Source organism: Pipistrellus kuhlii, unplaced genomic scaffold (assembly GCF_014108245.1).
Source record: "Pipistrellus kuhlii isolate mPipKuh1 unplaced genomic scaffold, mPipKuh1.p scaffold_m20_p_52, whole genome shotgun sequence".
Classification (NCBI taxonomy): Eukaryota; Metazoa; Chordata; class Mammalia; order Chiroptera; family Vespertilionidae; genus Pipistrellus; species Pipistrellus kuhlii.
In genome coordinates, this window is record NW_023425554.1 from 873,880 (window position 1) to 895,288 (window position 21,409).

Consider the following 21,409-nt stretch of genomic DNA (forward strand, 5'->3'; position numbering starts at 1 on the left):
AGGTCGATGCTCAACAACTGAGCCACGCCAGCCGGGCTGAGTCGTCAATTTCTATCTGAGTAGGAATCTTATGATGTAGCAACAGGAAAGCTTGCACGTAAGAGATCTTATCCTATTTACCAGACCTTTGGCAAAACAACTCCCATTGCAAAATAGTAATAACAATTAGATAAATAGAAAGGAGCAAGCAACGAGATAGCAATGTGATTCCTATGCAAATTCCGCTGATCAGCAATATTCCAAATTAAAAACATCCGTTAAGCCCAGCTGGCATGGCTCAGTGTTTGAGCAACAGCCTATGAACCAGGAGGTCACGGTTCACTTCCCAGCCAGGACACATGCCCGGGTTGTGAGCTCAATCCACTGTAGCCGATGGAATCTGTTAAGACAATCTACAGATATAGGCAATAAGAAAAGCAAAACAATACCCCCAAACCCAAATACCGAAGTCAAAAAAGCCCTCCAACCAAATCCCACACCTGGGAACTGGAATTTCTCTTAGTCACTGAGCCATGCCGGCTGCCATGCAGCCCCTATTAATTCCTGTGGAATCCCAAATTGTTCAACAACAAAAAACAACGCCAAATGGAGGGAAAGGGCTTCTGCTCATGCACACCAAACACTACCCAGTTTTGGAGCCCAACAGCTCCCCAAAGACCTGCTTCTTTCACCAGCTAGGCGTGGCATGTGACCAGAACTGAGGAAGAGTGGACAGTCCCCAAGGACAATCACTCGGCAGCTGTTAGGGACTCCCACGTTCTCTCACCAGGTCCATCAGCCACAGGCAGCCTGAGGAACCCCCTCCAAAGTCCAGGGACTTACTGAGGGGGCTCCCACTACCTCCTGGCTGGCTCACCAACATTGTAACTGGAACCCAAGTTCAGTGTCTGCCACCACAAAACCCAGTCTCATTAGGCAGATGCTGGTGAAAAAGGAAAGCGCCATTCACCTGTAGGGACGGGGGACTGTTGTCACAAAGCCCATCTCAACGTCTCAGTGCAGACCGAGGTTTTTATGAGGAGAGAGAGGCAAAGCAGAACAAAGGAATCCGAGGAAGGGGGCTGAAAAGATCTCTAGGTGCAGGCCAGTACAGTCCATTCTAAGAAGGACCTCAAAACTGGTCAAATGATGGTCTAGTCACTAGACTCTAGTGCACATGTGTCAAACACGAGGCCCGCGGGCCAAATCCGTCCCGCCAGGCCTTGCAATATGGCCCACACCGCGCTGTCATCACTGCACTCCGCTGCGTTTCCATCACAATGACAGTTTATGACTGTTCAGTAAACCATTTGGCCCGCGATTTAGGCTGGATTTTAGATTTTGGCCCCTTCTCTGATTGAGTTCAACACCCCTACGTTAGAGAGTGAGAATTTTTGAGCATGCTTATGATAGAGTTATCAATGCTGACACCAGGCCAGGCCTTGAGATAGGGCCTCATGGCCCCTTCCCAGCACGTAGGCCTTCTTTCACAGATCACTGTCAGCTTTCTGAAGAACAGGATGACCCTGTGAACAACATGGCCGCCAATGGCATGACCCTGACGTAGCTTAGGAAAAACTGTTTTGTCTTGGGTTGCTTGCTCTGCAAAACCAGGATATAGTTAACGTGCTTAAACGTGGTCCTGCACAAAGAACTCCCTGTGTGGAGAAAGGCAGAGCAGTCTCTGGCTGGCTGGCTCATAAAGGCTCCCTAAATTTTAATTTGGTCTGGACTCCAGTGGTCGTTCAGTCGACTTTGCCCCACAAAGTATGAAAGCTTCAGGGATAACTTAAAAGGGACTCTCCTTTCTCTCTGAATGGTGGCTGCTCTCTCTCCTAGACCTCCTAAGGGACCAGGAAAGGCAGGACAACAGGTCACTGGCCCAACAACTGGAGTCTGGAGTTGAGGGCCGAGTTTTCCGTCGGAGGTCATGGAGATATCAGGCACTCCTGTTATGGACAGACGCGGGAGGGGAGACCTCTGGGAAGGCCGGCAAAGTCCAGAGGCAGACAAGCAGGGATGCCTCGCTTGGGACCGGGTTCGTGGAGAGTGAAGTCCAGCAGTTTGAGCGGAGTGAGTCCATCCTTACAGTGTCCAACCATCACTGTACCCACTGTTGGTAAGTCTGCCCTCAGGGCATGGAGTAAGACTACAGCCGGGTGGCAGCCAGATGGCAGGAAATACCTGCGGGATGGAATCCACCTGTCTGAGCAGAGTAAGTCCTCCTCCCCATGCTGGCCATCAGGGAGGTCGCTGTTAGGTCTACCCTCAGGGTATAGGGTATGCACTCCACAGCCCAGGCTGTCCCTGGTGGATAGGGAACCTATGCTACCAGTAGGGATGCCTCTAACTCTCAGCGGGGAGTTTACCTGTCTCTTCACAGAAGGGGGAACCTGTCCACAGTGCCTCAAGTGAAGCCCTTTGGGAAGCATATTCGCCAACTGGGAGAAATCTGAAGTCCCTCAAACTTCCTTATAACATAGCCTGGCCCCAATATAAAGTTGGCAATGGGCTCGCTGAGGACCAAGAAGAAAGCTTCCCTGACCGGGAATCGAACCCGGGCCGCGGCGGTGAGAGCGCCGAATCCTAACCACTAGACCACCAGGGAGCGACAGGCAGAGTGCCTGCCCTGCGCCTCCTGCTCACGCGCCTCGGTGCCCTTAGGCAGGGGCCTGGGCGCCGGCGCCTCTGCCTTTCCCAGGGCAGCGGCCTGTCTCCCGGCCCTTCGCGCCCGCCCCTCTCCCCGCCCGCCGCGCCCTCAGCAACTGCCAGCCCCGCTCCCACGCCCGCCCGCCCGCAGCCGCGCCCTGCGGGAGGCCCACGGCCCGGTGCAGCCCCGGGTCCCGCGCTCAGCCGCGGGCGGGAGCGGAGCGGGGAGGGCAGGCAGCTCTCCTGCGCAGGCCCCGCCGCCCCGGGGCCCCTCGCTGCCCGGCTGCTCCTGGTCCCCGGGTTCCTCTGCCGCGGCGTCTCCAGCGCCCTGGTTCCCAAAGCCCTTCTCCGCCGGGGACACCGCCCGCACCGACGGGGCTCCCGCCGATCACCCGCGGGCGGCCCAGCGGTGCTCACGTCGCCAGGCCGTTCCCGCCGCACGGACAGCGCCGCGGGCAGGAGCTGCGGCGGCGGGAGGCCAGGCTGGGAGTGGGCGGTGAGCCGAGGGTGTAAGGTGGAGGCCGGGGTTTGCGGGGCCCCAAGGGTGCCCCAGTCAGGAACAGGCGGAAAGGCGGGAAAAGGATGCGGTGGATGGGAAGGGGTTGCTGGGGCCCAAGGAGAAACAGTTGGGGTCTGGGCCCCAAGCAGAGCAGAGGGCGGAGAAGGGCCCACGTGTCCAAACTGCGACAGTGAGCACTAAAAGTTACGTCACCTCCCCGTCGGGGAATCGAACCCCGGTCTCCCGCGTGACAGGCGGGGATACTCACCACTATACTAACGAGGACGGCTGGGGCTCTCTCTCAGAGGCTGCCCTGTAGTAAGTAAGGCTCACGCCTACCCCTGCCCTCGACGCCCTGCTGATGTGGAAGCTCCACCTGCAAACCTGCGGCTCCCAAGGAAGCAGCCGGTGAGCGCAGCCTGTCCCCGCCCCACACCCGCACGGAGGCACTGAGCCCCCCGAGTGCGCGCTGCCCAAGAAGGGGAGGCCCAAGAGGACTAATGAGGCCCGAAGCCCAGCCGGTTGGCGCGCGGCGTGCCCGGGCCCAGGAAGGGCGAGAGGCCGTGGGTGGCCTCTTGCTCCCCGTTAGCGGGCCGTCCATTGGGCACCCCGACAGCCGCCTGACCGGAAAGACGTTGAGGGGAGGCCACGTTGGGGTGGGGGGTGGGGGGGGGTCACAGTTGAATGTCAGTTCTGTGAGCGCAGACAGAGCCAGACCTGCCGTCAGGATGGCCGAGCGGTCTAAGGCGCTGCGTTCAGGTCGCAGTCTCCCCTGGAGGCGTGGGTTCGAATCCCACTTCTGACAGCTGTTCAAACTTTTGCACCAGCTTCCCCCGGGCCGCATTACACCCATCGCAGCTTTTTCCCTCCTTGCAGCCGGTTCCTGAGTAAGCACTCTTGGGGCCCTACAAACTCTGGCCTCCACCTTACACCCTCGTACATCGTCCGCTCCCAACCCGCACCACAAATAGGCAGAAATCCCAGACGCCGTGGGCGCTCAGCGATTGCCTCCACACGTCGCCTGCCGGGGCTGGGACCTGAGCGCGGGCCAGGTTTGGTCCCGCTCCTGGCCTCCTCTGGAGACACTGACACTCCGGCAGCCCGGACCGCTGGGAACACACAGCACTGGCCGGCTGAGTCCGCCTCGGTCTCTTGGTCCTTGGTTGGCTCTGCGCCGCGAGCAAAGGTCACAAACATACCTGCAGCCTTGGTTTTAGATCAGGGCTGCCGCATGCTCAAAAGAAACAGGTGTTGGTGCACTTTTCATGGATGCATGGGTGGTTCAGTGGTAGAATTCTCGCCTGCCACGCGGGAGGCCCGGGTTCGATTCCCGGCCCATGCAGTTCGTCTCAGTTTTGGTTCCATCGTTCTGTTCCCGTGCACCTGCGGACTCCTTCCGCCATACCTCTTGCAACTCCACGCCAGACACCTCCCTGGTCTCTCTTCACCAACCAGATACCTTTGGGTCCAGCCATTCACTACAAAAGAGTGGCCCGCACATAGCTGGCACCTGTGCAGTGCCCTTGACTACCTTTCATCACGCGCTAGCTCTCTCCCCCCCCCCCTCACTGGCAAAACTACGCCATCCACTCTTAGGAGATGGAAGACCCATAATCTGTAAGATCACAAGTCAATAAGTCATATGTGTCTGCTGCTACGCTCCCTCCCCTCAGCTCCCTGTCCCAGCATGGGGCCCGGCCCTGATGGAGTGATCAGGACTTGTCAGCTGCAAGAAGGGACCAGAATGGCCAGCAGGCCCCATCGGCAATGGGAGCCTGTGGATTGGGGGCAGCACTTGCATTGAGTGCCTGCCCCCTGGTGGTCAGTGTATATCATAGCAACCGGTTGTTCCATCCTAACAGTCTCTTATACTTTTATATAGAGAGAGGCTTAAAATGAATTTGGAGCTGTTAATGTCTTATATTTTTTAAAATATGTATTTTATTGATTTTTTTACAGAGAGATAGGGAGAGGGATGGTCAGAAACATCGATGAGAGAGAAACATCAATCAGCTGCCTCCTGCACACCCCCCACCGGGGATGTGCCTGCAACCAAGGTGCATGCCCTTGACCGGAATCCAATCTGGGACCCTTCAGTCTGCAGGCCAACGCTCTATCCACTGAGCCAAACCAGTTAGGGCTAATGTCTTATATTTTATTAGAAATACTAGAGGCCCAGTGAGGGAAATCACTTAGCCCTGCCCACCCGAGTGTGCCCCGCCTAGCCACACTTACCTCCCCACCGCCCTGCCCACTCACCCACCCACCAGCCACCAGTAGCAGGCGTGCAGCAGGTAGCCCCTCAGTGATCCTCTCTCATCATTGATGTTTCTTTCTATCTATCTATTTATATATCTGAAATCAATATATATCAAGATATACATATATATAAAGGATGCTTGTTACATTGGAGACAAGGAAGGGCCAACTGGTGTGACCAAGAGATGAGTGTATGGATGAGGTCCGCCGGATCCCCAGAGAGATTTGTCATGCTGTGGGTCATGGTACTGCCCCCGAAGGCCAGACAAAGGTTATGGAGACAGCGGTTGATGCTGTGACTAGTCTGAGGCAGGTAACCTACCCTTGACTTGTACCTCCCTCAGTGGGAGGTTGGAGCCAGGGCCCCAAAAGTTATCAACAGAAATCGGTGAATTTGGAACAGATGACTCCAAAAGCCGGAGAAGCAGGTCTCGGACCCTGGATGGCCATTCGGCGAGCTGGTTCCTTCCTGTGCCCAATCCTAAGGGAGCCAAGAGCTGTTTTCCCACGGACCTGAGACAAGACCCCAGGCGTCTCTCCCAGGCTGCTGCGAGAGACCTTGCCCTTTCAAATTTTTAAAAAATATATATTTTTATTGATTTTTTACAGAGAAGAGAGAGGGATAGAGAGTTAGAAACAGAGATAAGCTGCCTCCTGCACACCCCTTACTGGGGATGTGCCCACAACCAAGGTACATGCCCTTGACCGGAACCGAACCTGGAACCTTTCAGCCCACAGGCCGGCACTCTACCCACTGAGCCAAGCCGGTTTCTGACAAGGCCTGGAGTTAAGACTGGATGATCATGGGAGGGAGCTGCCCAGGGCCTCGCTGGAGTCCTAGGCCAGGGAGGTCCTCCGTTGGAGGCGATCAGGAGCCAAGCAGGAAGCCCCTCCACTGGGAACATCCTCATCAGCACTGTCTGATTGGACTTTTCATTTGTTTATTTATTTCTTAATATATTTTATTGATTTTTTTTACAGAGAGGAAGAGAGAGGGATAGAGAGTTAGAAACATCGATGAGAGAGAATCATTGATCAGCTGCCTCTTGCACAGCTCCCAGTGGGGATGTGCCCGCAACCAAGGTACATGCCCTTGACCGGAATCGAACCCAGGATCCTTCAGTCCACAGGCCAATGCTCTATCCACTGAGCCAAACCTGTTTCAGCTGATTGGACTTTTTAAAAAACATATACTTTTTATTGATTCAGAGAGGAAGGAAGAGGGAGATAGAAACATCAATGATGAGAGAAAAATCATTATTCGGCTGTCTTCCATATGCCTCCCACAACCTGGGCATGTGCCCTATCAGGGAATCGAACCGTGACCTCCTAGTTCATAGGTCAATGCTCACCCACGAAATCACACTGGCCAGGCTGACAGAACTTTTTATGTTCATGCCCTGGAAAGATGGCTATTATGACTCAGGAATTGAACTTTTAATTGTATTTAATTTTAGTTAATTTGCAATTAGATCGCAGTAGCCAGATGTGACTACCAAGCCTATATTGGACAAAGCAGCATGTAGCTGAAGACCCAGACTGGATGGAGGTAGGACCAGGGACAGAAAAGTAAAAGTTTACTTCAGGGTCTCAGGGTGCTGATTTTGGCCAGAGAACTGGGGCCCCAGGGAAGGGAGAGAGAACACAGCATGTAGCTCCACGGGACAGAGGCATCCCTGGTTTCCTGGAGTCAACGTGCTTGCTCACGGGTACACACTCAGGCCGGTGAGCACACGGGTTGGCGTGCTCCCGGACACCCGCCGTCGCTCTTGTGTGCGATCTCGGGGTTCCGCCCCCATGCACGGCCCCAGAGAGCGCCTGAGAACGGTCGCCGTGTGGTCTCCCAGGCGCACGCGGGCCAGGGAGCGAGGGCCGCTAGTGCAGCAGGTCTTGCAGGAAGGCCCACATGTGCTGGTGCATTTCCTTAGGGTGGCTCTGCGGGATCCAGTGCCCCGCGCCCGGCAGGGTGTGGGCTTCCAGCCGGCCGGGCACAAAGCGCCTGCCGATGGCCCCGACCAGCCCCTGCTCGAAGTAGGGGTCCTTCTCCCCCCACAGCAGCAGGGTGGGCGTGGCCAGCTCCTGGGGCTCCAGGGGGAAGTTCCTGTGACAGACAAGACAGGCAGAGAAGGATGGCAGCCCCTACCCCTTTCCCCAGCAACGCTCCCGAGCTCCTGCCTGGCCCGGACTTACCGGAAGATGTTCCGGTAGTAGTTGAGGGGCCCGGTGAGGCCCCCAGGCTGGGTGAAGTCATAAAGAAAGGCCTCCAGCTCATCGGGGCTCAAGCGTGGGATGCCCCTCTTACGGTGGGTGAGGGTGGTCTTCAGGATCTGAGGGCAAAGCCAGACTCTGGCTTCAGTGCTCCATCTACCCAACCACCTGCCCTCCCTCCACCCACAACCACCCCCGGCCTTCCCTCTGCTTCACCTGGAAGTCAGACATGGACAGCACCTTCTCGGGCAGCCAGGGAAGCTGGAACGCGAACACGTAGTTGGAACGGAAGAACTGGCCGATGTGGCGCACTGAGTACTCTAGGGGGAGGGGAAGGCAGACATGAGGCCTGGGCCTGGGCGGCTCCACATGCCTGTGCCCCTAAACACACCCTGGACAGGCACACGGATGCACAAACGCTCAGGCATGCGACCGCAGCCCGTCTGAGCCGTGAAGACACCGGACTCCCCGTTACCCTGGCACCAGCTGCCCTTCCTGCTGAGGAGGCACTGCACCCACAGAATGGGGCACCTCCCTCTGCAGCTCCTGGGCTCGCCCACCTCCACTGTGTGCTTTCCTTGCCCAGGCCTGCTTCGTCCAACCAGCACTTATTGAGCACCTACTGTGTGCCAAGCCCTGTTCTAGACTCTGGAGACACAGTGGTGAACAGGACAGATAAAACTCCCTTACACTCAGGGAGCTGACAGTCTAGAGATGGAAATGGGCAAGAAGCAACAACGAGAGAGAGAGGGGGCAGGGGGAGAAAAGAGGGGAAGAACAAGTATTCAGCTCTGACTACAATGCTGGCAATTAAAATCAGTGACGTGATGAGCACTGGGTCGCCAGAGATGGCATCTCATGCTATTGCGGCTGCTTGGTGACCTATGCCCTCACTGCCAGAAGAAAGCCATTTGACTTCTCTCAGTTTCCCCAGCTGGACCACGGGGATAATGACACCTTCCTAAGCCGAGGTGGCTTGGGAAGGTTATTGTACGAGGAACTGTACTGTCAGAGAAGTTGTCACAGTGAGTAACTCCTAAGGGACTGTCATCGATGGCAGATTGGGAGTCCCACAGGGGAAGGGACCCAGGCTCGCGGCTGACCCTGCAGCCCCAGGAGTGTTGACCGATGGACAGAGCGGTGTGGGCACAAACACATGCTCCTTCAAACAGACGCACCCCAGCCCCCTGGACTCCCGGACACACCTTGGTACACGGACATGGGGGCGGCACTGACCACCACCATCCGCTCCACCAGGGATGGGTAGTAGACGGAGAAGTTCCAGGCTATAAGCGCACCCCAGTCGTGGGACACAAGGATACACTTGGAGTAACCTGAGGGATGGGAGGAAACGGAAGTGAGGCACCAGGCAGAGGTGAGTCAGGGGTGGGGAAGGACAAGGCAGGGATGGGGACACATCCCCACCCAGGCCCAGGATGACATCCTGGACGTCCACCATCAACAGGTCCATTGTGTAGGAGTCCACATCCTTTGGTGCATCCGAGGAGCCGTAGCCACGCATGTCCACAGCCACCACGTGAAAGCGGCTCTGGAACTCCCGGAGCTGATAGCGCCAGGAGAACCTGCGGAGCAGGAGGAAGAGGAAGGTTGTCAGAGTCCCCAGGTTGCACCTCCATCCACACCTAGCAGAAACCCATCCGGGGCAGAGTGAACTCATTCTTGTTTCTCATTCCTTGGGGCCCATCTCCTTGGGGCCTCCTACAAAACCTGTCCCACTGCATCCCATCGGAGCCCTAGATCTGTTCGCCGCCCCCAGAGTACCCAGCCCTGGTCCTGCCTCCTGGGTATCCTGATGGTCTGAGTTCCCCACCCCCGAGTCCTGTGCACCCAGTCAGTCCCCTGGGCCCCAGACATACCAGTTCTCGGGAAAGCCGTGCAGAAAGAGCATGAGGGGCCCGTTGCCACGTCCAGCAGAGACATAGTGCAGGCGCAGGCCCGAGCTCTGGGGGAGGTACAGCCCAAGATCTGAGGGACCCCGCTTCCTTATGCTTGAAACCGTCCCTTCCAACACCCCTCCCTCCCTCATTTCGGCCTTATGTTTGGATGCAATGCTTAGCGCTCAGCTCACTAAGCCGCAGCCCCGCCTCCCAGCCTACTCCAGCCCCGACAGCAGCCCCGATGGCCCCCGCGCGAGCGCGCGCGCGCTCACCCTGAGGGTCAGGAAGCAGTGCTCCCCCAGCTCGGGGTCTCTCAGGCAGACGGGCGCCGCGCGCCGGGGGCGCCCGCAGCAGCCGCGCCGGGGCCGGCACAGCACGTGCGTGAGCGCGATGCAGCCGTAGAAGGCGGCGGCCACCAGCGCCGCGGAGAACACCAGGCTCCACATGCAGGCGCGCAGCAGCTTCAGGCTGAGGCGCGACGGCGCCAGCAGGGCCGTCACCACCAGCTCGGGCATGACGCCGCGGTCCGGCACCACGGTGCTGGTGCTGCCGCCGTCGGGACTCGGGGCCGGGGGAGCGCTCAGCAGCAGCGACGAGGCGGGGTCCGGGCTGCGGAGCCCCCCGCCTTTAGCCTGGGGCCCCTCCGTGCCGACGGGGTGCGGGGAGCGCGCGGAGAGAACGCGACTTACCTGAGTGCCAGCTGAACACCTACCTCCCTGGGCGCGATGGCCACTGGGGACCAGACTAGGGTGCAAGGGCGGAGCCCGCAGGTACCAGGCTCCGGTGGGCGGGGAGGATCCGTGGGGCAAAGGGGTGCGAGGAACCAGAGCGGTGGGCGGGGCTTGGCATGTGGGCGGGGCCAGGAGGATTCGGCAGGTGCGTGAGAGTTTAACTCCAGAGGGAGGCGGGAGTCCTGCAAGAACAGGGAAAAGGCCGAAACTGGTTTGGCTCAGTGGCTAGAGCGTCGGCCTGCAGACTCAAGGGTCCCAGGTTCGATTCCGGTCAAGGGCATGTACCTTGGTTGTGGGCACATCCCCAGTAGGGGGTATGCAAGAGGCAGCTGGTCGATGATTCTCTCTCATTGATGTTTCTGCCTTTCTATCCCTCTCCCTTCCTCTCTGAATCAATAAAATATATTTAAAAAGAAAAGGGAAGAGGAGGGAGTCCTGAGAGGAACGTGGGCCGAAGGGGCGGGAACTGAAGGACAGGTGTGGCCCAGGAACCGAAAGGGTGGACCCCACCTGGCCCGGGAGCCTTGTAAGGGTTGGGGGCGTGGCTTAGGCGCGTGGGTGGAGCCCGGAGGAGGGGGCGGGGTCTAACTTTGGGCGGGGAAGGACTGAGCAAGAAACCTGGGCCAATGAGGCGAGGGGGCGTGGCCAGAAGCCAATATGGCGGGCCAAGCGGACCCGGAGGTGTGAGGAGGGGGCAGCCCGCGCCGCCGCTGAGGTTAGGAGGGCGGCTGGGGCTGTTGCTGCGGACTGAGAAGGCCTCCCTCAGGAGTTCCCCGGACGCCATCTCCCGGGAGTTCCCCTCCCCGGGGAGCGCGCGACCCACCCTTCGGCCTGGCTCTTGGAGATCTAACAGCATCTTCAGCATCTCCCTCCAGCCCGGGTTTCAAAGGCGGGTCCTGCTAGCCTCCAGTTGGCCCAGGGGACCCTTTGGCCCGCCCCTGCACAGCGGTGATTGGACTTTGTCGGTGATTTTGATGTGCAGGCGACAGGTCCCGCCCGAGAGCCCAGCAGGTGCTGAGGCCCGGGCCCCGCAGCAAGTGGAGGGCGGGATACCCTTGACTCCTTGGATGACAGGGCCTGTGGTGTCACCGGGACTGTGGCCGAAAGAGGAAGTGGGCCTGGGCCAGGCTAGCGACTTCTTCCTCGTTTTGCAACCTTTCCCCAAGACCCTGAATATTTCACGGTCCCTTATTCAACCCTTATAACAACCCTATTACGTGTAAGTGCTAATACCACACTCCTCCTGCATCACAGATCACGAACCTGCAATTTGAGGGTTAAGTCATTTGCCCGAAGTCATACAACTGGCTAAACAGCAATCCAGGATTCTGAGAAAAGCAGCTGTGTTGAGTTCCACCTCCCAGCCTTTGGCAGCCATAGGAATGCTTTTGGCTTCCTGTTGGTATCCTGGGTGCCTCAGTGTGCTTATGTGCTTGCTTCTTTACATATATATACATACATATACATATATATATATATATATATATTTAAATATATATATTTACTGATTTCTTAGAGAGAGGAATAGAGAGGGATAGTTAGAAACATTGATGAGAAAGTCATCAATCAGCTGCCTCCTGCACACCCCTCACCCGGGATGCGCCTGCAACCATGGTACATACTCCTGACCAGAATCAAACCCGGGACCCTTCAGTCCGCAGGCTGATGCTCCATCCACTGAGCCAAATCGGTTTTGGCTATATATATAAATTTTAGAGAGGGAGAGAGATAAACATCAACGATGAGAATCATTGATCGGCTGCCTCCTGCACTCCCCACACTGGAATGTGCCCTGACTGGGAATGAAACTGACCTCCTGGTTCATAGGACAACGCTCAACCACCGAGCCATGCTGGCTGGGCTGTGCCTACTTCTTTATTATGTTTGAGATGTCATCCATCGACTCGATCATATCATCACCCCTGGACATGCTTTTTTCCATCTGTAGTTTTTCTACTGGTTCCTCTCATTTGAAACACTCCACTCATCCCTTTTTGTCATCTCTCAGCTTCCCTCTCACCTTCCACTGTTCCTCTTACGTTTGTATTGTCATTGCTGAACACTCTACTGTCCTGGGGCCGTAATTAAGTCCCTGAGTTGCTACTTAAAGGGAATAGTGGTTTACATGGTTGGGCCTTAGTAAACAATGCACTCAGTCAAGTAGTTGTCCAAGACGACTCTGCCTGTATTGTACAAATGTTTGTTTCTCCTGCTCTTAACCTTTCTTTTCTTGTATGATTAGACCATCATAGCTTTAGTTTCTTTTACATTTTCTATAAAATCAATTCTCTTGACCACTCGACAACCCTGATTACCCCCCCCCCCCCCCCCCCCGAGCTCTCTCATCTTGCTGCATGACTGGGCGTCTGGGGACATTACTTCTTCCTCTGCTCCTAGTACACAATACTGACTCTCACTCCCCCACCCCTAACCCCAGCTCTACCCTCAGACAAAAAGACAGCAGTCGTCACAGGATAGTAATTTTATATTCAGTACAAATGTTTATTTTTGCAATGAGAACTGCACAAAAAAAAAAAAAACCTTTAGTATATAAGTGAAAAGTCTACGAATTCCCTTCTACAAATGTCTAAAGTGTTTAATACAAGTCTCAGATTCACTGACATGATTATTGGCCAAGCGATCCGTGCATACAGTACAGTGGGGGCTTGTACACACCTCTCACTCTTGTACAGGACTAAGATTTCTAGTACTGTGGGAGGGACTGGGAAATGGCCAGAGAAATTAAATAGATAGATCCAAGTTTTAATCATAACCCAGTTAGAGAAACACCTGTGAGGGAGGTGTGGAGAGGGCTATGGCAGAATTCACTCTTTAGAAGGAAGGCGGAGACAGCCATTTCTCCAGCTAAATAGCCGGATCTGTGTGCATCTGGGGAAGTGTCAGAACAAAACACAGAACAAAAAACGAGGGCGGGTGTGGGATGAGACAGAAGCAACCCCAAAGAACCAAAATGTCCGTCACACTTGAACCAGCACAGTGTTTACGAGGAAGAGCCTGGAGGACGGGGCAGGGGCGCAGGAGAGGTGGTGGTGGCGGGGCTGGCTAGATGCCAGAACTGCACCTCTCTGGAGGTTTGGGAGATCCCAAACACAATACACCGGTCAAGGGGGGTGTGGATTAATAAACAGTGCTAGCAACGTTTCCATTTGTGTCTCTGCATACATATAAATGATATACTTTCATCTTTCATCCTAGGGGCTGCTCCTGAGTACCCCGCTTGCCTTGTGGCTACTGATGGGCACACAGACAAGGGTGGCCACCTGGTGGACTTTCTCTGGCAGGAATGAGTGGGTGTGCATCTGTGTGCATGGGAGGGAGGTTCCTATTGGGAGGATGTACACTTATCGAAGAATATCTGGTTAACCCTGAGCTTAAATGAAAAGAGTTAAGTAGAGGGAGACAAAGAGGGAGAGGTGGCCCAAGTCCCCTGGTGAGCAGGGGACAAGGATGTAGGAGAATACTGTCTGGAATCTGGCCAGGTTCCCGGAGCACACCACCTGCCGCGGAGGGGAGAACGGGCACCTGGGCTCCCTGTCACAGCTTCGGCTTGGGATGGCAGGGGAAGACCACGGGAAATGGGCTCGGTGGCCCCTGGTGGGAGTTACAGAGACGTGATTAGGGGTCTGGAGACTCCTGGGCCTAGCCTAGATAACAGGTGGTTCACAAAGAAATGTCAGGGAGACACCAGCATTAAAAAAGAGAGATGTGTTTATTCCATGATCAGTACAGACCAAATGCATATTCACTGTATGAAAGTCAAACCAGTCACTGACTCCAGAGTATGGCCAACACTGAGGCACCAGTGTTGTGGTGTAGAGTGGGTTATCATGGCACGTGTAACCTCACCAAGGGCTCCAATTATAAAACTTAAAAAAAAAAAAAAAAAGTGAGGGAAGTGCTCGCAGGTGGCACCAAGCGGGTGCCAGGCCAGGAGCCTCTGCCTCAGTCTGTGGCCCTGGCACTCACCTCGTCCCCTAGCCCGACCCTTCCTTTTCTGGTAAAAAAAACAACTCAAAACAGATTTGACATTAAAAACAAAGAAGCCAATGAATGGGGTTGGAAAAAGAAAACACAGCTTTCTGGTTTTGTAATTAAAAACAGACTAATAAAGTTTGAAACTGAGTACAATGTAGGCAGGTTTTTTTGTGTTTTGTGTTTTGTTTTGTTTTTGTGGGTTTTTGAGGTTTTTTTACACCAGTTTGGTGGAGTCACCAACAAACTTCAAACAAAGATATGCCAACTATGTTTCACTATACAGCCACAGTCACACACTACCCACAGCGCAGTGGCAGCTGCTGCCCAATGACGAGAGGATTACACCATTTCAGAGATAAGCAGTGCCATTGTTCGGAGGAGAATTAAAAATAAAATAGAATCCAACAAAAAAAATATATATATAGAAAAAAACCCAGAAACACAGGTGGGAAGGAACTGACTTTGGTTGGTGGCCTCACTCACCAGGCGAGGCTGGCCCACACGCGCGTGACAGTCTCCTCACTCTGGATTGCCATGGACACACACACCTCCACGGCACTATTCCCTTTTGCACAAGCAAACACTTACAGAGAGCGGCTCTTGATTAAAGGCTTGTTGGGGGAGGGCTGGGGTGGGATCTATCTGTTCAAGGCAAAGTCAGTGCCAGCAAGGGGGTGGACCGGTGCCCGCTCCGGCCTCCAGCTCACTTGGGCCGGCCCTGCTGTCCCAGGGCAGGCATCCGAGGCTGGGGTGGGGAAGGACTCCCGGCAGGCAGGACGTCACGAACGTCACGCTCTCGGGGACAGAAAACCAGTCACGCTGACGGCGGCGACGATGTCCTCTGTGTACTGTGTAGACATTTGGCGGAGAGTATGGTCTCTGCCCACACGCGGGGACGCGGACGTGGGTCTGGCCGACACTTGCTCATAGTGAGACGTGTTCTGAACTGATGTCCTGTGAGGGTGGCAGGACGTCCGGCTGGCTGTAAGGCAGACGGGCTCTACAGTCCTTAGCTGCCCATCAGGCCTGCCCTGGCATAGCATGCACAAGGGCCAGGCCCAGAGACAGGTTGTGGATGCTGCTACCTCCTCCGCTGCCACGCCTAACACTATGGAGAGTCAACTTTTTGCCAGAAAATCAAAGTCAGAAGTCACCTAGGTGCTCTCAGAAAAGATTTTCTTCAAATATTGACAATAGGTCACTCTGGAAATTCATGTCAATGGTAGCTGCCATCTGGAGGAAAGAGGAGGGAAGAGTCAGAGAGTGAGAGGAGCCCCCTCCCCCCCAGCATCGGCAGCTCCCTTAGGGCCCATTCCCTGGAACCTCATGGCTCCGAGGCCAGCTCGTGTGGACAAGTAGGCTCCTTGCTCCAAGCACACACTGGAGGGCTCCCTGCCTGCCCCCTCTCCGAGTTCAGGTCCCCACCCCCAACTCCTCCAGGGCCGTACTCCTGCCCTGGGGTTCCCCAGCAGGGCCCCTGACTCACCGCTTCCCGGCGCCTTCGCTCCTGCTCCCGCTTTCGGGCCAGTTCCCGTTGCTGGTCCAGCATGGACTGGGGCTGGGAGCTCTGGGCCTGGGGGGCGGCGGCTGCTGCAGCCACTGCAGCGGCTTGTTGCTGCTGCTGCTGCTGCTGCTGCTCCTGTCTCTGCTGCTGCTGCTGCTCCTGGCGCCGGCGTGCCTCCTCGTGGGCTCGCCGGGCCTGCTCCAGTGCGTCCTCATCCTCACGGCTCCTGAGCAGAGCAGGGCTCCAGGTCAGCCTGGGGCCTGGGGCGCCCCAGGAGCCCCCGCCCGCGGAGCCCGCGCCCACCTCATGCGCTCCTGCCGTAGTCGCTCCTTCTCCTTCTCTGCGTGTTCAGCCTGCGCCTTCAGGGCCTTTTCCCGTTCCTCTTTCTCACGGGCAGCGCGTCGGAACTGCTCAAAGCTGTCACTCGATGACTTAGCTGTGGAGGACGGGGTGGTGGGGTGCTTCTGCACCAGGCTGGCCCAGGAGCCCATGTTCTTGATTTTAAGGTCCTGTGAGGCAGAGAGACCACCGGGTGGGTGAGGGGGCCTGCTGCCATACGGAGGTCTCCTGGGGTGAGGGGAGTGAGGTGCACTTGTGGGCCCACGGACCCTACCTTTTTAGGGGCAACTGGTGTTTTCGGCTCCTGTTTCTGTTTGTCCTTGTCGGGAGCCCCCGTTGGGGGTGCATTCTGTTCAGGGGGCCGGATCACAGGCCTTCCAACGTCCACGGGCTTCATCTCGGGCCCTGGAACACAAACAGCCTGTGGGCCTGGATCCCCCTGGGGCAGGCAGGGCGGCCTGGCCGCCAATAACAGCTCACATTCAGCTCTGGCAGAGCGTGGCCGGGACACTCACGCTGGGGCAGGTGGGTGGGAGGCTTGATGTTCTCCGGGTGCTTGGGGGGCTCCGGCCGCAGCGAGGGGCTGAAGGGCTCGCTGCGGATAATGGGTGAGTGGATCTTCTCTTCCTTCACCACCACCAGGGGCTGGGGCTGGGACTGGACCACAGAGGCTGCGCGCAGCTCCTGGGACGGCACAGGCATGGCGACCGGTGAGGCAGGCAGGCGGCCTTGGCCCTGGCCCGTGCCTGGACCTGGGGGCCGAGGCCCAGCCCTGCTCTTTACCTGCTTCTTCGGCTGGACACTTTGCTGGGGTGGCGATTGGTGGGTCAGGCTCTGGAACTGTTGCATCTGGGGGGAATGTATCATAAGCGGGGAGGGGGCTTCACGGAGGTGACCTAGGAAAGGGGACAAGGAGCATGTCAGCCGGATTGGTGTGGAGGCTGCTAGTCCTGGGCCCAGTCTGGTCCCCCAATCCCATCAGAGCCTCACCAGGGAGCTCCGACACATGGGGCCTGTGGGCCTGCTCAGTCAGGCCCCAAGCTCAGCGTGGAGCAGGGCTTTGTGGAGCCATGCTCTCAGTTCTATGGCAATGCCTGGGTTCTGGCTGTTCCCGTGTGGCCTGCCCTGTCTGTCTACACAGCTGCTTCAGGCCTACGATAGCCTGGAATAGGCCTGCACCACAGCAGAGTTAGCTTGTGGTTCCTGTAGGAAGTGGGCCAGTCCACCGATCTTTATCCCAACAATGGTGCAGGGACCTAGGCGGCCATAAGGTACAAACACCTATATAGGGCAGGCGCCTGGAAAGCCCCATACTGGTCCCTGGGAAAGGTGTGGCTAGGCACTGAAGCCTGACACCTTAGCTTCATTGGTGAGGTAATAGCCTAGATCAAGTGGGCCAGCCCCTCAGGACTGGGCCGTGGAGGAGACACCAAGTCCTGCCCTAAACTTTTCCATCCACCCTAGCAAGGGCACACCCTCCAGACTGAATCCCACATGTCGTGGCCAGCTCCACCATGGGACACGCCACAGTACCCACAAAAGACACCGCTCTGCAGGGTCTGTGTTCCTGGTCCGTCTTCACACTGAACCACCCAACCCAGGCTGAGTACCGCCCTGCTTCTTCTGCCAGCGCAGACACCCTCAGGCCCTCTACAGGCCCCTTGGGCAGAGGTGCCCATTTTAGTGGGCCTGGAGTTGACCCACAACTGACTGCTCTACACTCTCTCTCGAGTCAGAAAAGCTGCTAAGGAGATGACACGATGGCAAGGACCAGTCTTGTGCCTGTGCCTTGGCCCCCAGCACAGGCACAATTCCTATGATCTGTAGGAATCGCCTGCTGGCTGGTGGCTTCCTCTACCAACACTGAGAGGGGGGGCCCCGTGGCGGAGCCTGAGAGCTGGTCAGCACCCAAGGATGCTGCTGCGTTCCTTAGGATTCCAACGCATTGGCTTAGACCCAAAGCCCTAGCTGGGTTCTAATTCCCCCTCCCCCTGGCCCCGGCTCTTCTAAAGGTCTCATCGCCTATCACCACTCACTACTGTAGGGGTGTCGAACTCAATCAGAGAAGGGGCCAAAATCTAAAATCCAGCCTAAATCGCGGGCCGAATGGTTTACTGAACAGTCATAAACTGTCATTGTGATGGAAACGCAGCAGAGTGCAGTGATGACAGCGCGGTGCGGGCCACATTGCAAGGCCTGGCGGGATGGATTTGGCCCGCGGGCCTTTCCCAGGGAGGACAGCCTGCTGTTCTCGGCCCAGGTCTGCAGCAATCCACTCGGTACCTGGCAGCTTTTGCTGGGTTTGGCAGCAGTCACAACGTAAAGTTATGGCCTGTTCAATTTGTGAGCAATGCTGCACCCCACAGGGACCTCAACTCTGACCCTTGTGCGTCAGTACACCATGAGGCATCGATGCCACACTGCCACACTGGGCTGGCCAGAATGTTTTGTTTACAGACATTTAGATAATAAATGCCCAAGGGCAAGAGAGCGTGACCTGACCAATGCTGTCGGAAAATGTGACAGCCTGGACCAAGCAGCAGGAGACAGGAATGGTTTCAGGGGAAGGTGGGAGGCACACTATCTTTGATCTTCAGCCCAATTCTCCCCAACATGGCCCTGGCTCCACCAGATGGGCCTCAGACACCAAGAGCAGAGCACCATTCCTGCAGGTTCTCAAACAGCCCCCACTGCCCACACCTGCCCCTGGATTTGCCTGGAACCCCCCCTCCCCCCCAAAGCTGCTAAACTAACTGCTGCTCATCCTCTGGCCACCTTCTCCTGGAAGCCTGCTCTAACCACAGATGGGAGTGCCTCTCAGGTTCCAGGCTTCCCACATAGCAGGAATCACCAGAAACTGTAACATTCTTGACTGAGTTCCAAGAGGAGGGCCAGTGGGGGCCTTATTCTCAGCCATCGCAGCTTGCACGCAAGACATACCTGATGGAGACACTACAAGAAGCACCCACACCAAGGCAGCCACCCCTCTCCAACCTCAGCCTGAAGCACGAGCTGACCTTCCTGGCTACTCAAAACCCTGGACCCAGTCCCAGCCTCCCTGGGTTAGGATTAGAAACCAGAGGACACTTACTGGTTGAGTAGGGGTCAGACTTGTGGTGCCGGGGTGAAGGGTGATGCTGGATGACTTGCTGAGGCTTGGCGGGCTGCGGTGGGGGTGGCTGCTGGCCCTGGGGCGGGTGGGGGGGCTGTGGGCCTGGGGGTGGCGGGGGCTGCTGGATGTGGGTAGGGAACTGCATGGGTTGCATATGCACAGGTCGGGGGGGCGGCTGGTGCTGCGGCTGCGGCTGCGGCTGCGGGGGTGGTGGAGGTGGCGGCGGCTGCTGTAACTGCTGCTGCACGGAGGGATGAGGCGGGGGTGGCAGGGGTGGCGGGGGCTGGGACTGCACCTTCACGGAAGGGAGTAGAGGTGTGGGGGGCTGCACCTTCTGCAGCTGCTGCAGGTAGAGCTGCATCTGCATGGAGGTGAGGGGTGGGGCGGGTGTCTCCTCTTCCTCCTGCAGCAGCACTTGCGGTGGCTGGGCCATGGGGGGCTGTGGGAGCAGGGGTGGTTGGGCCAGAGCAGGTGACACAGAAGGGGGCCGGGCAGGCTTGGGGGGCAGGGCGGCAGCTCGGTTGCTGGGCCTCGATGGCTGCTGGGGCAACGCGTTGTGCAAAGCTAGAAGGACACAATAGTGTGGCAGTGAGACTCCTGTGGTTCTCAGCCCGGCCGTTCTCCTCCAACCTGACCTTCCACCCACCTCTGACAAGCACTCTCCCCCACCCTCCTCAGGTTCTCACCATCCCCAGAATAAAGACAGCAGCCAGGAAGGTCTACGGGGGGGGGTCCGGCCCTCACCAGTGTTGTCCTGCCAGGTGGCCTGGGCCTCCCACCTCCCTCCCTTCCTCCACCTAGTCCCTGTCTTTAAGTCTCAAAGCAGGCATGTCCTAAATGCCCCCATCCGACCCTCCTATCTGGGATGAGTGTGTGTGTCCCCATTTGTAAATGGGAGGTACAGAGGGGTCACATATTTTTTGCCTGACCCAGCACAAACGAATCTTCTGTACCAAAGCACTGTCTGCAAAGGCTATTCTGGGGTGTCTTGGGTAATCCCCACAATGGTCCTGAGAAGCTGGTGACCTCCCCTTAGAGACAACTGAAGCTGAGGTGGGTTCTGAAGTTTGCCCCGAGTGCCCAGTGGCAGAATGGTGAGACCAGGGTGGGAAAGGGCCTCCCTGAACCTGGGCAGCCACGGCCACAGCTCACCTGGAGGAGAGACCACTGAGTGCTGGTTGAGATGAGGCGGAGTGCTGTGCTCGGGTGGCTGGGGGAGGTGAGGGGGCAGCTCGGGCTGCGGCAGGTGCAGGATGGGTTGGGTGAAGTGGCCGATGGGGTCGAAGACGCTGCCTGGGAGCTGGGGCTCCAGGACGGGCACCTGGGCGGCGATGAAGGGCGGGGGCGAGGACTTCACCGAGGGAGCAGTCTGCTGTGGCATGGAGGGTGGGGGTAGTGGGGGTGGCTGCTGCTGCTGCTGCTGCGAAGGTGGGGGTGGCGGGGGCTGCTGGGGAGGTGGTGGGGGCTGCTGGGGCACAGGGCCTGGGGCCTGCTGCAGCTGCTGGTGATGGTGGTGATGGTGCTGCAGACAGACAGACAGAGGCTGATGTCAGGCAGGCAGAACCCTCCGGGTCAGCCCCAGGGTCCCCCGGGGCCCAGAGAGGCAGGTTACCACCACTCCCCTAAAGGAAGACACCTCTATGATCACGTACCTTCTTCTGCTCCCTCCCAGGGTGCCCCTTCTTTTTTGACTTCGGAGCCATCTCTGTGAAGGAAAAGAGAAGGCAGTGAGGTCTAGGGGAGAAGACTAAGCTGCCTTGGATGTAGAACCAGGAGAAAACAGGGTGAGTTCAGGAGGACCAGTGTCAGGGACGGGGTGACTGGATTGTCTGGATATGAGAGTCTGTTATGGGAAGAAGACAATGTGGGAGTGTCACCTACCCATCTGCCTGCCACTTTTCTTAGCGGGGACCATGCCTGGAAGGCCCCCTGCCCCTCCCGACCCCTAGCTGCATTAAAGGATGACACCAGGGAACTGGGGGTTGGACTCTGTAGACCTCTTGCCCAGCATCTCCCCCTACTTTCTGGTGACAGGCCACTAAGGCAATCTGAGTGTCTACACCCTTCCCCACTGTTTTGGAATCTCTATGGTGTTGGAAATGATCATAACTACTTGACAGATGAGCAAAGTGGGGCTCAGAAGTCAAGGGAGCTGCCCTGGATCACACAAGTGTAAAGGAGCCGCACAGCTGCCTTCAATGGCTGAGGTGTACTCCTTCCCATCCCCCCAGGAGG

At 57.1% G+C, this 21,409-nt stretch overlaps 2 protein-coding genes and 4 non-coding genes across 21 annotated transcripts in view; 2 read left to right on the plus strand and 4 right to left on the minus strand.

The window, feature by feature from the left end:
- Window positions 1-2,515: 2,515 nt before the first annotated feature.
- On the minus strand, window positions 2,516-2,587 carry TRNAE-CUC. The gene has a single exon. It is a non-coding gene; the product is annotated as a tRNA-Glu (tRNA).
- Window positions 2,588-3,340: 753 nt separating this feature from the next.
- On the minus strand, window positions 3,341-3,412 carry TRNAD-GUC. The gene has a single exon. It is a non-coding gene; the product is annotated as a tRNA-Asp (tRNA).
- A 437-nt stretch (window positions 3,413-3,849) lies between these two features.
- Window positions 3,850-3,932, plus strand: TRNAL-CAG. Its single transcript has one exon. It is a non-coding gene; the product is annotated as a tRNA-Leu (tRNA).
- A 466-nt stretch (window positions 3,933-4,398) lies between these two features.
- On the plus strand, window positions 4,399-4,469 carry TRNAG-GCC. Its single transcript has one exon. It is a non-coding gene; the product is annotated as a tRNA-Gly (tRNA).
- A 2,346-nt stretch (window positions 4,470-6,815) lies between these two features.
- On the minus strand, window positions 6,816-10,384 carry EPHX3 (epoxide hydrolase 3). Its single transcript, XM_036415986.2, has 7 exons — window positions 9,765-10,384; window positions 9,472-9,557; window positions 9,020-9,177; window positions 8,800-8,928; window positions 7,811-7,914; window positions 7,577-7,713; window positions 6,816-7,487 (listed from the first exon to the last, which is right to left on the minus strand). Exons 1-7 carry the CDS (start codon window positions 10,005-10,007, stop codon window positions 7,262-7,264), a joined length of 1,083 nt encoding a protein of 360 aa, XP_036271879.1. The 5' UTR covers window positions 10,008-10,384; the 3' UTR covers window positions 6,816-7,261.
- Window positions 10,385-13,934: 3,550 nt separating this feature from the next.
- BRD4 (bromodomain containing 4) overlaps window positions 13,935-21,409 on the minus strand; it is an 89,699-nt gene continuing 82,224 nt past the window's right edge. For 4 of the 16 annotated variants that reach the window (XM_045573567.1, XM_036415920.2, XM_036415921.2 and 1 more), the window contains 8 exons: window positions 20,827-20,879; window positions 20,327-20,696; window positions 19,154-19,738; window positions 16,578-16,958; window positions 16,337-16,467; window positions 16,027-16,232; window positions 15,706-15,949; window positions 13,935-15,452 (listed from right to left, as the gene is read on the minus strand). In XM_045573567.1, the coding sequence (XP_045429523.1) occupies window positions 15,384-15,452; window positions 15,706-15,949; window positions 16,027-16,232; window positions 16,337-16,467; window positions 16,578-16,958; window positions 19,154-19,738; window positions 20,327-20,696; window positions 20,827-20,879 (2,039 nt within the window). In that variant the 3' untranslated portion in view covers window positions 13,935-15,383. Of the gene's footprint in view, window positions 15,453-15,705; window positions 15,950-16,026; window positions 16,233-16,336; window positions 16,468-16,577; window positions 16,959-19,153; window positions 19,739-20,326; window positions 20,697-20,826; window positions 20,880-21,409 lie in introns of those variants that run through there. The other 12 variants (XM_036415923.2, XM_036415918.2, XM_036415927.2 and 9 more) reach the window with 11 other exon arrangements.

What these genes read in the sequence shown, in the direction of transcription:
- EPHX3 (XM_036415986.2), bottom strand. Translation starts at nt 10,007, where the DNA reads ATGCCCGAGCTGGTGGTGACGGCCCTGCTGGCGCCGTCGCGCCTCAGC. An exon ending in TGTCCATGTCTGACTTCCAG is followed by an intron (nt 7,714 to 7,810) that starts GTGAAGCAGAGG and finishes CTTTGCCCTCAG; the next exon opens with ATCCTGAAGACCACCCTCAC. An exon ending in TACTACCGGAACATCTTCCG is followed by an intron (nt 7,488 to 7,576) that starts GTAAGTCCGGGC and finishes TGTCTGTCACAG; the next exon opens with GAACTTCCCCCTGGAGCCCC.